An 18,954-nucleotide genomic window follows, 5' to 3' on the forward strand; every position below is an offset into this window, starting at 1 on the left:
CCAATCTGGATATATAAGTGACAAATATTATGTACACTGCCAGCATCTAGTAACCTAGTTAAAATTCCTCCCAAAAACTTTACTGTGGAATTCGGTGAGCTTTCAGGTGACTAGAGATCACAGTGGTGGATCAACTTCTCTTCCATTGGTAATGATGAAAAATGACAAGTATCTTCCTAAAGACATGTGCCTCTCGTGGCTGTCATGCACTAGTGTCATCATGCAGTTTATGCAAACAAATAACACGCCACAAATCCCTAAGCTGGTAACCGGCATGCTGATTAGCCTTCGACTTTTTACACATACCCTGCCAGATGTACTGTTTTTGGCATGTCTGCAGGTATAAATGGATGCTTAAAAGATAAAGGCAGCTCAGTATGAATGCTATTACTGTCTATCGTTTTATTTTATGAAGTCACTAATTCTTAATTTTTGACAGGCTCTTGGCAGGTTATAATTAGCCTTGCAACAGGCAAACAAACAACTAGGAGGTTCATGCCTAAGCGTGTGTGTGAATTTAGCTCTAAAATCCTTTCCTCAATAACCCCTTTTATCATCTCATTAATCCTTGCTGTCCGTCCCCGTGTGCAACTATAAGGTAAAATTCTCCTATTTGAATATGTCCACCTCATCCTTCACTTCCGTTGATGCAAAAAAGCCAAGCCAAAGTTTACCTGAGGGTAAACACACAGGTGGCCAAGCCACAGAGTGCAGGCAGCTGATGGTAAGATCATGAGAGCGTGCTATTAGGGAAAATCTTTGGATTGTTTGACTCTCTTTCATCCTCTGAATCCGTCTTTCCGCCTCACCATCATCTCACCACGGCTTTCAAATGTAAGGCCTCATTACCTCAGACAAAGCTTAGGCAGTGTTAGAGCCGTTCCTCTAGAGCACACATTGCATTTTGCATGGATCAGTTAGGATTTAGGAAATTTAGTATGTATAATTATATTTTATATTTGTTTGTGTACAATAAACAATGTTGTCCCTCCATTTACAGGCAGAGGGTCTTCTTCATAGCATGTTTGCACCACCATGCTTCCATAGCAGCAAGTGTCTTTATCTGTGTTTTCGGGGCCTTCAGATCAATACAGTTCTATTTATAAAGCGCTGATTTACAATAGCAGTCGCCTCAAGATGCTTTATATTGTAAGGTGGAGACCCTACCTTAGTACAGAGAACAGCCCTACAATCAAACAACCCCCTCTGAGCAAGCATTTAGCAACAGTTGGAAGGAAAAAAAACTCCCTTTTAATAAGAAGAAACCTCCTGCAGAACCAGGCTCAGGGAAGGGCAGCCATCTACCTGATCCATAGTAAAGCCTGATCACTGCTGCATTGTTAAAATTGATACCAATATTTGGTGATTTAAAAATATATAGACATATTAGCTGATCTTTTCTTTCCTTATCGGATACACAAATTGGTTTCACTAAAATGTTATAGCTTTTCATGAATCTTACTAAGATGATGTGACAATGCTGTTGCTTTTGTGATATTTCAAGCATGTGATGCAACATCAGGAAAATCACTGTTTCATGCTGATAACCAGGTTAAAGAGTGTTTCTTCCATATCTTCTTTGGTTTTTTCCTTTTTAATTTATGTGTCGCTAGAAATGCTGATACCAACATACTGGCAAGTAGCTAATATTAGCCAATATATCGGTTGGGTTCTACTGAAGGGCACAACAGCATTTTATTGTACATACTCTCCTGACTATGTTGGGATTATGTTTCTTTTTTTTTCACATTTTAAGATAGTGTGTCTTGAAATTTTCTACCTCATTTATTTTTCTGTTTTTATTTATTTTTATAAATCTGCCCTCAGACAATGCCTAAAGTGTACCACCAACACACGGGTGTTTAGGGCAGTCTTTGTCTGCACTAAACCAAACACTGTGTGATGGCTAATGTTCCTTGCTGACACTGGAAATCTTTGTGCCCGTCTGATCGCTGGTTCATCTTTTTGACAGTCTGCTGCTCATAACTTTACAACAAGTAACTCTGGAAGTGCACTTCACCTGCTCTGAACTCAAACTCTGAAATCCACTGAAGACAATGAACTTTTACATCCTTTTCACCACTTTGTCCACCTTTGTTTAAACCATCTTTTACTCCCATTCACCTTACATGAATTGCTTTTTTATGTCTCCTTTTTACCGTATCCCCTTTTTGTTAACCTCCATGTCCTTCCAGCCTCCACATCTTACTTCTGCTCTTCCTTTCATCATCCATCGAGACCCCCTCACCACACCCTTAAATCCCTTTCCTATACAGTACCCCCATCTCTTAGAAACTGGATGACTCCTTTACCCTTTATCAAACTTACATATTGGAGTGACAGTGCCCAGCCAGAGAGTGAAAGAAGAAGAAAAGTAAGGCAAAGTGCTTCAGGAGACTAAAGGGGAACTACCCCTGAAGCACACCTCCGGTCTTGTTTGAAGCATGGGCTTCACTTGCTGCTGTACTTTCTTTCCTCAACTGTCTTTCTACATCAAGGAAAACTCTGGAAAAGGAAGGAGACACCGGGCCTTTTGAGGCACCTCGCTGGAGAACCAATTTCCTTGCAGTAGTCAGCAGGGTTCCGTGTTAAACCGGGACAAATAAGTATGGCTAAAACAAAAGAATAAAAATGCTGCTGGCTAAGCAGGCCGGGAGATCTTAAATTGTGTTTTGGTATTGTAATATTGAATTGCAGCGTTACATCACTTACTGCCTTGGGATGATTTCATTTGCAGTGCTACTGTAAACACTTTGTTCTTAAATGCCCTCCCACAACACTGTTAAAGAATAAAAATTTGGCCTTGATGAATACAGTATGAAGAAAATGCAGCTAATGAAACAGATGACTAATGCAGGGCAGGTTTTAAAAGCAGCATCCTTTGAATGATTTCCTTTTTATTTGCATGTAGTGAATATTTACATAGCACTCGGAGCAAATTACTAAACAAGGGGACTCTGCATATAGAAAACATACTTTAACCTTTTATCCATAATTAATGGGGTGATGAGTAATGATGATACTTAACCCTACGAAAGCATAAAATGACACAGCTGTAAAACTTTATGGTTATGGTAATGAGACATAATAGACTATAAAGGCTTAGAGTAACTGTTCCGACACATCACATATGTACCATGCAGCATAAATAGGAGCTTAAATTTCAATATCAAGTTACAACTTCCAATCGCACAGCTTTAAAATATAAATATTAAATCTGCACAAATTAGTGCCAGAAAGGCTTTTGTCATGTATACAATTATCTCCTTTTATGAACGACTCTTACGTGACATACATTAACGGTAAGTCCTTTCAAACTAGCTGAACATATTGGAAAAATGAATAAAGATTTCCTCTGAAAATTTTATTTTCCGTCACAAATATGCAATAGCCTGAAGAAAAAAGGTCCAAAGGGCCCCTGCAGTTTCATACACAGATAAACACGACAGGCTTGAGGGCAGCCAATTTATTGTGCGTGTCATTTTCCACAGCCCTTGGTGCAGATGTGCGAATAAAACATTGCAAGATAACTTTGACAGGAAAGAGAAAGAGGAAAGAGATATGACGCACTTGGAGATTAAAAGGTACTGCGATAATAAGGTGTCCTTTGTGCTGTGGGGCTTCATTTCATGTATGGCTAACTGTTTAAAATTTGTTATCGCATAAAGAAAACCATGCACAACATAGATGAAAGGAACTGGTGCCCACCATTAAAGATGAGGAGAAAAATAATATGAAATAGAAGAAACAGAATAGAAATGAGACAACAAGAATAAGTACACATGTAAGCTCTTGAATTCATGCAGAGGACTAAATGAAAGAGGAGCTAAATACATTAACTAGGCAGGGAAATGAATCATTTTTATCAATCAGGGTTAATCCAACCAAATGTGTGTATTAAAGACATCATGGGTCATCTTCTGGGAACAGCTTTAATCAAGTCAGCTCAGTGCCCATCAGCACTAATGCAATTCCTAAGATTTTCTAATAATCTTTGATTGAATAAAATCATTTCAAAAGTATACCATGTAAACATCAGTCTGAGTTTACATTATGGGCATTTAGCTAGCGAGAAAAGCAAGACCAAAACAACAAACACACGGTCCTGTGTACAGATGGCTTCTTTTGATGGGGTCATTTACATGTATCCTGGTGCAGGCAGTGGACAGAACAATGCAATTTAAAAAGCCATCAGTGGATCGCAAGACAATCAGACACAAAATTACAAAATTAATGAATGCATCAACAAGTCAGCCACGCATAATTAAACTGAATCTGGCTGTCTTGACAGAAATATATTGTGTTTGTTCTACTGGAAATGAAGAGGAACTGTTTAGCGAGTAAATGTCTGCCTGAAATGAAGATGGACTGAAACACAGTTTGATTGCAAAAAGAGCATTATCTGTGTAAAGGGTAAGCCTTCTTGCTACCACCCATGATCTGGAAGGATGCACAAATCATTGGTGGCTGCTAGAGATACAGTCTCTGTGTTTTTATTACTAGCACCAACTGTCAACACCGTCGGGGAACTGAAATAAATGACTGGACCTGCTATCAAGCAGTCCCTATTTCATCCCATCTGCATCTGCTGTTCTCACTGAAAATAATATAAAGGTCTACAAAAGGTAGGACACGTGAGATTAATCTCTGAATTTTATTCTCTATAAAATGTCAAACAATAGCGATATTTGTGGGATAGCTGTGGGATATTTTTCACATGTATTTTTACTTTTATTATCTGAGACGCCAAAAGATTTGTGATATTTGCAAAGAAATCCGCCACATCCTTACATGTTAGCAGAAAGAACCAGCAAAATTCTCTGTTTTTCTCCCCTTGGTCACTCTTCTGTATATAGTTTAGTTTCATATATTGGGATTAATCAGTCAATGAAGCAACTGCAGCAGCAGTTTATTTATTTTCGATTCTTCTCTGTGTTGCTGCTTTTCAGGTTAGTTTATTCTTCGTTTACCACTTCTTCTTCTTTTCTAACTGTGAACATATACTGCAGTTTTCACAACATACCTTGCCACATACTTAAGGTAAAAGAGGACGACAAAAAGGCGTGTTTTGTACTTGAAGCACGGAAGAAATTATAAAGTGTAGCACTAAAAACCTGGAGTTTAAACCTCACTTCATCTTGAAACAGTAGCCAGTTTCTAATGAAGATTACTACCAAGTGGAGAGCAGAGAGGGAGTCCATTTCAAACTTGGCAGAACACCAGAAGGGGGGAGGCGAGGCTAAAGGGGGCACATGTTTCACGCCAACACTGGTGTTCTGAAAGATGGTGGGCTGGGGCTGGAACACACCCAGCTACCTCTGTGCCCTCTCAAGGTTGGCTGCTGAGAGGAGTGGGAAGAGCCTAAACCTTTGCCCCCTGCATCATCCGGTGTCCTAATGTGACGCTGACTATCTGCACTGGCTGCAATCTAAATGAAAATAATTCTTCTCTGTTACTGAAAGACATGGTGAGGAATTTTATCATAGAAGAAACTAATACCCACCAAGACCCAGATGTGACTCAATTAGATGACACAAAATTAAATGACCTTCACGGCAGAAAGGTAAAAGATACCCACCGGCAAGGAGGAATGTGATGAGGCAGGTTTCTTTTGGCATGTACAGCTTTAAGCGCGAGCCGCTGAAGACGTATTCTACCACAGCCTCTGACCGGCCAGCCCTCTGCAGGAAGGGCAGGAACTGCTTGGCTTTCTGTGTCTCCTGACCAGCAAAGAAAGAAAGAGAAATGGCATCGTCAATTTAAGTCACAGCTGGACTTTTTGAGAAGGAATAAAAAAACCAAAACATTTCAAATTTGAAATAGCTATGTAGACAAGACACAGCGTAAATAGGTTAATAGACAACATAATGTGTGTGCTTAATTCAGATATTTTTACACGTCGATCAGATCCACCCAATTAAAAAAATAAATAAATAAAAAATACTCTCTTTTCCCGTTTCAGTCTCTGTTCTCAAGGGTGAGTCACTAGCTTAGTGGTGTGCTTGGGCCAAAATTACAAGCAGAGCCAAATCATGTGTATTGAAGCCGGTTCAGTGATGTAGTGGCGGCGGAAGATTTGTAAACGATAAAAAAAAAAATTTAATATGCGTCTACTCCAGGCATGAGCATGTAGGCACAACAGACCAGTGAGTCACTGCCCAGTGTGTGGCAGTGTGGACATGGGAGTAGGCACGAAGCCTCAGAGGAAAGGACGGAGCTAAAACGAGTAAAGTCAGAGCGAAAACATGTGTTCTCCCACTGTTATTGAGAGTTTATGCGAGGGTCAGAGCGGTTCAAAACCACAAATATCAATAATCCCGTTCCTTTTTTAGAGAATGCTACACTAGACATAAAGCAGCAACAGAAAAGACGGACGAGAAAAACCATGCAACGCGCGTCACCGGGGTTTTTGAGTATTCGAGTAAAGGGTATGTGCTTCAGTCATAAGATGTACCACCTGAACTGCACCCACTGCAATCCAAAATAACCCCCTCGGTGGGAGACGTCAGAACTGCACGCTTGCTCGTACACACATTTACAGCACCTGCAGTGTGTGGGCTGTGCAGTCTAACTTGGTTCCGAAAAAGAAAGAAAGAAATGAAGAGACATGGGAAAGGAGAGGACCTCATTATGCAACCTTTAAAGGCATGAGGTGAGTCAAGTGCTGTATCTACTCTCCTCCCACTACCTCTGTACATCTCCTACACAATACATTTATAAACCCATCCTTGCTCTATTTGTGACTGCATCCCACTCAATGTACATAATCCCTTTCAGTAAACCTGTACCACCAAAGGATGCTGACGTATAGAAGCGTGTAAGAAGTGTGTGAGTGCTTGTGTGTGTGAGGGTGCCCGTGTATGTCCGCAGTTGCATGTAGGCGTATACCAAATTAAAAAGAAAAAAAAAAAAAAAAAAAACAGCGTGAAGAAAGTGGATGGATGCTGAGGTGTGGAGTTGCAATGTTGCTATTTTGGTCCTTTTATTAGAATGCTCATTACATTAGCCTAGCCGAACAACTGTGCATGTGCATGCACGCGCGTGCGCTCACGCCCACTGGCATCAATCCTAGCTGGTGCTGCAAATCATGCATCTCTTATTTGAAAGTGACAGAAATGCTATAGAGGGGCTCTGCACAGCACTCATGTGCATGTCACACATAGACACATGATGGAGCACAATCGCGCTAAAAATGCAAGGACGGCTACGACCTTTGTGGGCTTAATGGGACAGAATTTAACGAGTGTGATGTGCAATTCTCTGTGTGGCCTATAATAATTTTCTTACTACTGTTATAGTTAATTATTGAGCACCTCCCCGTGCAACCACTTCCAAGTCATTGCCACATATTAAATGTGGTCAGTTTAGCCAGTTAAGTTGGGTGGAGGTTTATAAGCAGGAATTGCATTAAACCTCCCAGATGAAATATAAGAGCTGCTCAGTCAGCACAACAATTCCCTGTCATAATTATTTTTACAGGGACTGCCGGTAATTTATTTGTGCTGCTGACACAATGAGACAGGGAGCCTACAATGATGACAACGTAGAAGAGCAAAACATCTGAGAGCACTTATACACAGCCACATATTAATGACTTATTAGCCAGACTCTGAAGTCCAGTTGGCGTTAAAGAGCTTTAATGATTCGTTCAAATGCATCATTAGAGCAGAGCTTATACCCTCACTGGCCACTTGGTTAGGTATAGCTTTTTAACTACTGCTCGTTGCCACAAATATCTAAATCAGCCAATCACATGGCGGCAACTTAATTCATTTAGCTATGTAAACAAGGAGAAGGTGACTGAATGGGGATGAAAGTTGATGTAAGTCACGAGACGGGCTGGTGTGCGTAATTCAAGAACTTCTGATCTACTGGGATTTTACTGCACAGCTACCTTTGGGGTTTAAAAAGCTTCCATGTGAAAGCAGTAATTTAAATAGCCAACGTTAATTTAAGGTATGCAGAAGAGAATATCTGAAGAGACAATACAAGCAGTTGGGCTACAGCAGCAGACGACCACACTGGCAGCTCCTGACAGCTATGAACAGGTAACTGAAGCTACAATTTGCACTGGCTCACTAAACAGAAGATTGGGGGGGTGAAAAGTTACTTGGCTCGGTAAGTCTTGATTGCCTATTGTGCGATTCAGGCAACAGGAGGGGAGAATTTGGTGTAAACAACATGAAAGCATAGATCCCTCCTACCCTGTATCAGTGGTTCAGGCTGCTATTCTATGAATAGAATTTTGGGCACACTTTGGTCCCTTTATTATCTTTTATGACTACAGTGTTCCCATCTCCTGATGGCTGCTCCCAGCAAGATAATGGATCAAGCGACAAGGCTCAAATCATCTCAAACTGGTTTCTTGAACATGATAATGACCTCCACAGCCACCAAGAGAGAACCTCCAGGATGTGGCGAACAAATCTGCACCAACTGTGATATTCCATCATGTGAAAATGAACCAAAATTTCAGAGGAACGCTTCTAACATCTTGTTGAATCTGCGCCAAAGAGTGAAGGTAGTTCTGAAGATAAAGAAGGATACAACCGGGCATTAGCAAGTGAACTTGAAGTGTCCAATGAGATAAATAGGCAATTATAAGATAAATAGGCATGATTTTGAACTGTGAATCATGCAAAGCTACTCTAGAGTCCAAGAATAAAAATACAGAATCTATGAGTAAGAAAAAAAAGAAAAGAAATACAGACTAATTAATTTAACAAAATGTCTCTCCGGAGCAAACAAGAGTACTACAATAGTGAGAGAGACAATGAGGTGTTAATGTTTCTGAAGTTCAGTTTCCACTTGTTAAGGGTCTTGTCAAAATCTATAAGAGACGGGGAGTCGACAAGCACAGTGTTAAGAATTTTGCTTCTATACACACAATGGGTTTCAAATGAGGCAATCAAAATGTGATTGCTTTCAGCTTTAATTAAAAGGGTTTAACAAAAAGAAGAATTAACCCTTTCAATTACAGCCATTTTTGCACAGTCTGAATCCTGTACTTAAAAGCAATCGGACAAACACAATCATAAATGAAAGGATGATTGCCATAAACTCCACATAAATAAAACTACATATCTTTAATGAATAAAATACAAAAAATCTATTTTTATATTAAAGTGAGCGCGACAGCGACGACAGGGTGAACAGAAGACAGAAAGACGTGATGATAAAAATTTGAAAAACTGCGAGGAAAAATGCATGATTTTTAAAAAGAAAAGAAAAACAGGGGGGGAAAGTGCACCAATCACCCATCACTTGTTACTGAAATACTTTTCCTCACACTGATGCTCATTTGGTAAGCACTCTCAATCAGGCTTCATTAGCCAAACGATGCCTCTATCAAGCCCCTGGGCACACGTAAACAAGCTAGGACCAAGTCTCGCTGATGATTCTATTAATGATGCTGCATATTTTTAGAGGACACTTATAGGGGTGAGTCAAGGATTAGAGAGCGTCTTCTGAGAATCACTGGCCTGATGTATCTTCAGGTTGTATGCAAATGAGTCTGCATGACTACATGTTAATCAGCGTACATACATTTTTATTCCGCTTTACACAGAATCTGCCAATCTGTATCCATTTATACACAAAAACATACTCACCCCAGAGATGTCAGCCACTCTGTGGATGGGAACCTCCTTCTTGCTGTGCAGCCCTTTCCCATTTTTGATGGCCCTGCAGTAAAAGGGTTAAGCTATAAACACATGTCTCTCAAGCATAGCTCAATGGCTTTATTAGATGGAAAAAGCATAAGACTGGAGGTTTATTAGACCTGGAGAAACAAAAGCTCTTTCTTTGTCATCACTGTAGATACATGGAGAGCTACTGTGGATTTGTAGAAGTAGAATATAAATTCATTCAGTTTTCTTTCCCTGAACTGCCATTACAGCACAACTGAAAGCACTAGTGGGAGGATTTTTTTCCTCCTCTCAGCCAGATAATCTATATGTTTGAGATGAAAAGTCAAAATGATGGCAGAAGAATAATAATGGAAGAAAAATTACAGTTATACCAGCGAAAATGAGGAGAAATTGAGAGATGCTTTTATAGAGAGTCAGCTAGCAGTTTTTAGTGATGGTTACCACAGCTCCAGGGACAAATAAAATGAAGATGGCCTGAGGCTGCAACTGCGAAGTGGGGGCGAACATGCCACAACTGGGTCACTGGGATGCAAAAGCACTGCCTTTAAGGATTGACTGTGTACATTCATATGAGCATGTATACATGTGCATTTAACAGCCAGGAGGAGGTTCCTTTGAAGGCTCTGGGCCACTAGCCTTGTGCAGTGGAAACTAAAAATAAAGTCAAGGCCACAGAAAGAAACCTCCCATCAACTCTAATAGAACCCCACCAGGGACAGAGAGAAAGGGAGAGAAGAAGAAAAAGAGAAGGGGTAGAGAGAAAAGGAAATGGGAAAAGAGGAGAGCTAGACCAAAGAAGGACAAAACTAGCTAAGGTGCAGAAATAAGGACAAAATGCGCAAAGGAAGAAGGAAAGCGGGAATGAGGTGAGAAAGGAGAAAAACAGGGCAACTGGGCAGTGACACACGAAAGAAAGAGGAGAAAGAGTTAAACCAAGAGGCTGTGGCTGCATTTGCTCTACCTATAGCAAGCAGATCCTAATCTGTGGCAGAGTAATAAAGCCTGTACTAAATCTCTCCTCAGCATCTCCATATGATTATTCTTAGGCCCTGTGTAAAGAGCCTCTGATTTAATGTCTAGCACATGGGAAGATGTGTGTTTATGTCCCTTGGCATGTAAAATAAAAAAGGAAAGGGCAAAAATGCATGCATGATTCAATATGTGAGGGTAATGACATGTTTCTGCAGGAAAAAGCAGCAATAGCTGTGACACGCTGGAACTTATGACGGTGGTGATGCTAAAATACACTCTGAGAAATTGAATTACTTCACCTTTGCAGTGCAGCATTTAACAGCAAATTCAAAAGAAAACTGAAGGAGGAAAAAAGCCTCAAGGTCATTTTTTTTAGTCTCCTACATTTCACAAAAGCAAAATCTCTCAAGGTCAAAAGAGAGAGTGCACACATGTGCGTCACAAGCATGTTTCGTTTGAAGCAAAAAATGTGTATTTCTGAGAATTAATCATTTCAAAGACCCCCCAGCCCCCCTTCATGCCACGTGCACAGCAGCGTTAAGTTCAAGTAAAAGGTAGACGGAGAGTGCTTTGTGTGAAGGAGCGTGTGTTCCTCACCGTGCCTCTGCGGCAAGCAGTTCGTCATAGTGGGAGGAGCGCTGGTCATCATCTTGTCTGTATCTGATGACTGTGGCAAGGCCTTTACTTACGAGAGCCTCTGCTATGTTGCTGGGGAACAGAACAGAGAAAGAAAGATTAGTTTAATTAAAAACAAAAAAACAAGCAAAACCCCTCGGCTTCACAAAGGAGCTCTAAAGGGAGCTAGCTCAACGGGGGGGGGGTTGCTTACAAACAAAGGTCACTTAAATGTTGACAATGCACACTTGACTAACCCCTTCTACCGTGTGATACTGATGTAGGGAAGAGAGGATTGAAGGCAGAAAGACGGGGACATTGTGCTGCTTAATGTAGCACTTAGTTGCTAGCCCTTGGACATCAGTGTTCTAGCTAAACCATGGGAGAAAGAAATGAAGGGACAGAAAGAAACTCTTCAGAGTATTTGTCAACATGGTGCAGGCATGGAGACTGACGCAATCATTCAGCCCTTGTTGATGCCAGTTAAACGGTTCCTTTTCTATATTTTAAAATTCTTCTGTTGGAAATAATGCAGCTAAATGGGCGATAACCTGAAAGCAATCGTCTTTAAACTATGTATGAAAAGGTTTTAGGCATTTGATCCCCATTTTACTTTCTGCAAGCAATAGCGACACAAGAAACAAAGCCACAGAAAAACATTTTCATGGACAAAGGGAACAAAAGGTCCCTCAACAGATGGTCTTATAATCGAATTGATATTGGATGATGTGAAACGATGGAAGCACTTTAGACAATCTTAACTCGCACAAGACTCCAAAAGTTCTCCAAGACTGTTAGATCTTAAGTGTACTGTGCATGAGTGTCTCGTGGAGTGATTTCGAACAAATAGCCACCCGCTAAGTTTCCAGCAAAACGCAATTCTTCGTAAACAAGCTACCGAGTCTCGAGTCCATTACCACAAGAATAGCTCATACAAGGTCAAAATCCTCTGCCCTGCTGACCAAATCAGGCCCTGACCTCAGGCCTCATGGGGAGCCTCACCAACTGTTCCATCTGAAGCAGAGTTGCTGGTTCTGGTTTGACCTGACCTCTGTACGGACATGCACTACCAAACACAGGACGGCTGGTTTGATGAAAAGAAGGCATCTACGTCTCCATGTGCGCATGTGCTTGATGTGTTGAGTGATATAAACAGAGGGAACCAGAAGATAAGTGTGGCTTTTAACTTTTTTTTTTTATTATTTATTTTTTTTGAGTGAGAACAGGCTTCTGACGTTTCATTTCAAGCACTGCGGCATTAAAGCGCCTCTCTGATTAAATTTGAACCTCTGAACAGTTGTAGTAGTAGGTATGTGTCCTCATATCTTTGGTACTGTGTAAAATACATGTTTCAGACGGATGACCCGAATTCCTTCAAAGCAGAGTTTGTAGATAGAAAATAATTGCTTGCACTGAGGTGACCTTTTTCTTCTTTTTTTTAATATGAACTTAAAAGACAAAGAAACCCTTTCAGGTTACTTTATGATTGATGGTGAGATTACGAGTAATATGGATTTAAAAATGAATATTTTGTGTCATTTTACAACAGATTAACCTGACTTTTAAAGGGTTTAATAGGGAAGCAGCTGTACTAACAAAATAGAAATGTGTTAGTGAAATAATTTACACTGATAAATTACGTGCTGTGTGATCTCCCAATAAGGTTGGCTCAGTGGTCTCCTACTGCACACTAAAGACAACCGAACAAACCTAAAGTATTTTGATTTGCAGTTTTTCTATACTTCCATGTCTTACTTAGCCTTTCTTGTTTCATATTGCTGGATTATCTCAAGCCATTCTCCATCAGTACCAACTCGGATTGATTCGGCGTGACTCGATGCGGCACGGCTCGCCTCAACTCGTTTTCCATTGCAATTGAGTACCACCTAATGTGTGTGGGTTTGTTATAGTAACGCAGCCGAGTGTGTCCTATGACATAATTAGTACACAACGCGAACGCCACATCCAAAAGGTGGACGTCGAGACATCAATATACCTCTCATACTGTGGCTTTTCCTGAGACTCTGAGACCACAGTGTTGTTTCTGTGTATCCATTTCCATGTGAAGCCATGATTCATCGAGTGATGACACTGACTAGCCAATCGGTGGCATACTCTGGTGATCGCCTCAGATCGCTTGGAACCCCAGGGGAGAAGGTACCTGGTACCAGGTACTATCACCTAATGGAAAACCCTGAAAACCGTGGCGAGCCGACCCGAGTAGGTATTAATGGAAAAGGGGATTAAAACGGTAGAAAAGAATATAAAGCAGGCGACTCAGTGTGGTGCATGACTTACATGCCGCCAATTGTGACTGTAGCACAGGTACGCTCTGGGAAGGCAGGCGTGCCTTCTCCTGGACCAGTAGCTGCTCTGATGTAGTCCACTGTCACGTTGACCTGAAAGGGGGAACATAAGGCAGAGGTCAAACAATATACCAAGAGTAGAGAGACAAAGTGATGGCAACAACGGTTATGGTAATAATTAGTGTGAGAAGTGTGTTCTGGCTTATGTATGTGTATCAGGGTCTTTTCATTTGTCCCAGTTCTCAAGGTCACCCCTAGTCAGTGTGAATCACATCAGCAAGTACTGCAGATCTCCCCAGAGGAGGAGTATTAACACACAGTGGGTGTTTGGGACAACACGCACACGCGCACACACACACACACACACACACACACACACACACACAACAGTGATAGAACCCAAATGACCCCACACTGTGTGTTCTCAACACAGCTCCCTGGGGATAGACTCCAATCCACCCACCCCGAAGATACAATTTTGTCACTCAGCTGCGTGCATGTGCAGGCAGGAGACAGGGAAAGCCTGCTTTGCGGGCTAGACACAGGCAGACAGCAGTAACAGCAGGGATGTAGCCATACCAGTATACACCATCGGTAGTTTAAGAGCTACGTCTCAACCTTGTCAGACAAGTGTGATAAGACGGAGGAATATTAAAAAAAAGGAAAAAAAGAATGTGGGAATTTGACTTTGCATCACAGCGCCAAAGCATAGACATGAGTCCAACAGACAATGGAGGCAGGCCTATTACAGGGACATGAAAGAACAACGTTGGCCTGTCGTTAGATGGACAGAACGAGTATGTAGCGACGTGAACAGGCGAAAAGAAGAGTGCCGTGCTGTTCAACAGTAACTGCAACTGTAATTTCAGAAAGGAGAAAATAAAAAAATAATAAAATAAAAAAAAATAGAAAATAAAAATTTTGTACTGGTTTTGTGTGAAATTGTTCTTAATGACCATGCCCATATCCATGGTTAGGCGTGGGAGAAGAAGAATAAAAGCCAAAGCAATGTGACACAAGACCCCGGGTGCAGGAATCAGAAGAAACAGGAAATAGTAAAAAGGAGAAATCCAACACAGAAAGAGGAGACTGGGGGAGATTTCAACATCCAAGCAAAATGTAATGCTGGATGCTATAAGCTCTGTATCTGAAATTCCAGTGGTTCCCCATTAAGCAAGGTGATGACAGATTATAACTCTGACCAGCAATGTTAGATTAGAGGAGTTCCAGGCCTATTCTCCACGGGCCATCTACCAGATCTTCTGATAAGGCAGAGCCATCTATAAGAACCCCCCAGAGGAGAGTGAAACAGAGGGGGAGAGGCAGTGGATGGATTAGAAAGTGGGGGAGTGATAAGGACAGTAGGAGAAGTGAGAGACAAAATGCGTTTGTTCTGCAGAGGCGACAAGCAACATGGGAATATTCAGTCAACTCTGCCAAAGGAACAAAATACTTGTTTTTCTTTTTACTATATACTGGCGTTTCTGCGTGTATACTGGCAAAGGGTTTAGCGTGAAGAGGATTTCAAAAAGACTTCGAGTAATAGTTGTTGTTTTTTTGTTTTTTGCAAATTTGTATTCTGCAGTAAAAAAAAAAAAAATTGGCTTATCAAATGTGAGTTCTGTGTTCACATGCCTAGCCAATGAGGTCATTCTGAAACAACGTAAGGCTGTAGCCACAAGAGAGAGGGGAAAAATGGATGTTGCTGCAAAAATTTTGCATCTTCAACCTTGCGGCACAGAAAAACTACACCGCAATCCCCTAAGTCTAAAGACGGGTCACTAGTTCAGTACGAAAAATCAAATCTTCCTTTCTGCTTCTGAGTTACGATGTTGAATAATGGCCAACACAGTGGGCTTAAAGAACATTCGGAATTCACAATGATCAAATGTCACAGCTTCATTCTGTGTCTAAGGGTATAAGAAAGGTCTTTTTAATACCACTTTAATTTTAATATAATGCCAAATTTTCAATGGAGAGATGTCGACAGTGAAGAAGTTTGGAAAAACTTTGGCATACAAAGCAGTTTGTTTTCTAAGGATTTCCAGGCATCGACTTTAACCACCAAGAGAAATTCTTATTCTCGAGCTATTTATCTTTAAACTTGCATCTTAGACTGAGCAGTCTGGCTAGCAAAGCCTTCTCTACTCTTATCATCATGTATGGGCTTTACACCAGTGTGCTGTAAGCCTGGTGGCCCACTGGGCCTAAACCAGGCCTGCTGAGAATTTCTGTAATTCTAATATTTTTTTAAACGGGTAAGCTACAACTGTTAAGTTAGCAATGTCCTTTATCTTATCATCTTGCTGTTACCGTTTACTGTATTTTTCCCTTTATACATTTTCATAAACATTTAAAAAAAAAAAAAAAAAAAAAAACCCACTGTGACCGATTAAGTTGAAGTAGCAAGCAAGCAAGCAAGCAGTTATTAATGCAGTCATTAATGCAGTCATTGTGTAAGCTAAATGTATAGAGATGGCTAAAATAGCAGCACTGTGTGCTGTAAAATCTTGTGGGGTCATGACTAAAATATTCAAGACTCATATCCAAGTGAATTTAAGACATTTTATTGATTTTAAGGACATAGGATTTATCATTTCATCCTATTATCTATCATAAGCATATGAATTGGTAAGTTTTGACCAGCTCAGTGAACTTAACCTTAAATACCTGAATCTAATGATTTCATCTGCCCAAATGGATCTTTGTGCAAATAATAAAAAATAATGCCTTATGCCATGACTGTTACCGGCACGGATGCATGAAGACTAAGTCGAATTAGCATTCAGTGCAAACAACCTTTGCCAATAACGCAACATAATGACAGGCTCGTGACTGTGGGGTTGTCGAGCTTCCTAGAATGAGCTCCATTTGCGATGGTCTTAAGTGAAAGGCTATTACAGATAACTTATGCTAAGCTGTGATATGGGAAAGGTACCATGTTGTGAGAAGCCCAGTATGGGTTCTGCATGATGGGGTTTCCAGACAGGAGCACAGTGACAGGCAGCTTATCCCAATAGCATGTAGGTGATTAATTTTTGCTCTAGCTAAAAAAAGAAAAGAAAAGAAAAAAACATGTCGTTGCTTGCACGGTCTATCTACCCAGCTCCTCACAGCTTGTTCTTTTTGCAACTATTTAAAATGGACATGGCAACAAATACACACTTAAAAACTTGTAAAGATTCATTTGTAATCAAAGACTGCATTTAACAGTGCTAAAGCTTTTAGTGGAAATTTCACAGTTCAGTTGTTGCAGCATGCATACCAAGGTGATTAAAAAAAAGAAAGCGGTGGGTGTGGAGTTGTTCGACATGCAGGAATACACACAGGTGTTAGAACAGCCTCACCTGCACCTGGATGTTGGCAACACACAAGAGACTATCGTATATAAAAGACTGGACATTTTTAAGCTTCGAAGAGAAAAAATGGAGGAGAAAGAAAGAGGGATAATTAAGAAAATTAGTGCAATACGGAAAAAAATGAGGTATGAAGGTACTGTAAGAGAAGGGAGACTGTGTGGGTGAGTGAACAACCGTTTGTGTGCAAGAGAGTTGCTTAGGTTGCTGCTGTGTTTTAGCAGGCTATAATCACAGCTGGCTATCATTTAATGAAGTGAGCTGTGCTGAAAAAAAAGAAAGAAAGAAAATACTGGGACAGCACAATACAGAGAGGACGAGGGGGGAGTAAAGGAAGAGGAAGAGGGAGCCCCATCTGGGTTTTCAGCCATGGGACCTGATGACGCTTTGACTACCTGCTTTGCGTCTGCTTGAACACACATACCTCAAGCTTTTCCCAAACCAACTTTCACATTCACTCACACACACTGCATCAAATACCACATTGCGCACACACACACACACAACATTCTCAATTCATTCACACACTGATGTGCACACCAATAAGAGGGGGAAACTCTGTCGCTAACAGTACTACACAATCAGCTGCATAACAGGAGCCACTTTGAGCACGCAGGATTATCCGAATGTGCTCAACCCTGATAAGTGGCTTAATGCAACATTTCCATTCTACTTTTTTTCTGCTGAGGCTGAGACCCAGGCGCACAAGAAGCACTACTTATAAAGTTAGCCACATCAAGCTTTTTGGGATTATGTCACCATGCAAGCACTGCCATTTCAATGGGGGTGGCGATATAAATGAGAAAGACCAAGACAGTCAGTCAGAAAGACGTAGAGTGACATCAAGAAAGGAGAAAAAGAAAATGCCTTAGTGTATTTATAGCCTACCATAAAGGGATAGCTCAGAAGAAGTTCTTGGATATGAGATAGAAGGAGTTACTGAAAAATTCCAACACCTTCTACTATTTGTCACATTTAAAAAACAAAAATCATCAAGTTTTAGTTTCAAAGTCTTAATGTAAACATGATTAAAATTAAAGGAAATTAGCATGTGTCAATATGAAACTCAAAAATGTCTAGTTGCAGGAGCTGCTCAAAAGGTATTGAACCAATTCATTTTTGCCTCAGAGAGTTATAGCCTCTGCTTGGGCAAAAAAAAAAAGAAGGGAAAAAAGCAGTCTTTTGAATATGGATATTAGATATGCTTTATAAAAGATCAAAAGCCCCACGCTCTCCTTATAGAGATGAGGAATAGGGGTTTAACAGAAAGAAGGGGGAAAAAAAGCATTTAATATAGCTTTATTCTCCTAAACCAGAGCGCTGGCATTAGGGTATTGAGCTGAGCACACTGAGACTGCTGGTTAATGCTTAGTCACGTTCTAGCAGGTTTAGTCACAGGGAAATCTGCTTGTTTTCCAATTCCCGTAATGTATTGCGCTCTTGGGCTTAAAGGAGAAGCAGAGGTCGATATGATAGTTCAACCTTGTGACTGGAAGGGACCATTAGCGTTGGTCAACACCTGTTCGAGATGATGCTGAAATACACCTACTGTTATCTGACAGATCTGCAGTTAGAGGGAATCACATCCTCTGCTTCTTTCAGGGAAGACATGAAGCAGGAACTTCCAATTTACCCCCCAACAATATTGAGGTCAAATCTTTGTCTGCATTTGTGTCAGAAAGCAAAAGGAAGACAGGATAAAAGTGGGGCTTTCTCGAGCAAAATTTCAAGGGAAACTGTGGTCTTGGAGTCTGCTCCAAATCTGTCTCCTTGGAGCTCATTGTTCTGAGACAGGATGACAATAAGTGGGTCGACTAAACTCCTCTCCTTGCTGGATCGCAGCATGCATCTGCACACTTGCATACCTGCATCCAACTTGACACCACAAGTAGGCCAGGGTAACATGGATTAACATTAAAGCCTCGTGGGTTGGATTTGTGCTCAAAAATATTCCCCCATCATCATTTTTGGGGGGTTCAACACAGCAGGTAAAGAACAACTCTTGTTCCTTCAAAAGTCAGGTACGGCTGAGTAACTATTTCTAAAAATGATACA

At 40.8% G+C, this 18,954-nt stretch overlaps 1 protein-coding gene across 1 annotated transcript in view; it reads right to left on the reverse strand.

Annotated features, from left to right (window-relative positions):
- The window catches only part of snd1 (staphylococcal nuclease and tudor domain containing 1), a 176,276-nt gene that overhangs the window by 122,381 nt on the left and 34,941 nt on the right, over window positions 1-18,954 (reverse strand). The window contains exons 12-15 of the mRNA XM_085437009.1: window positions 13,536-13,636; window positions 11,220-11,330; window positions 9,612-9,684; window positions 5,579-5,720 (exon numbers count right to left, since the gene is read on the reverse strand). Of these exons, the coding sequence (XP_085293135.1) occupies window positions 5,579-5,720; window positions 9,612-9,684; window positions 11,220-11,330; window positions 13,536-13,636 (427 nt within the window). The remainder of the gene's footprint in view (window positions 1-5,578; window positions 5,721-9,611; window positions 9,685-11,219; window positions 11,331-13,535; window positions 13,637-18,954) is intronic.

The sequence above is a fragment of the Copadichromis virginalis genome, linkage group LG17 (genome assembly GCF_057382275.1).
Source record: "Copadichromis virginalis isolate Kocher_CV1m ecotype Utaka linkage group LG17, C_Virginalis_male_GT1.1, whole genome shotgun sequence".
Lineage (NCBI taxonomy): Eukaryota > Metazoa > Chordata > Actinopteri > Cichliformes > Cichlidae > Copadichromis > Copadichromis virginalis.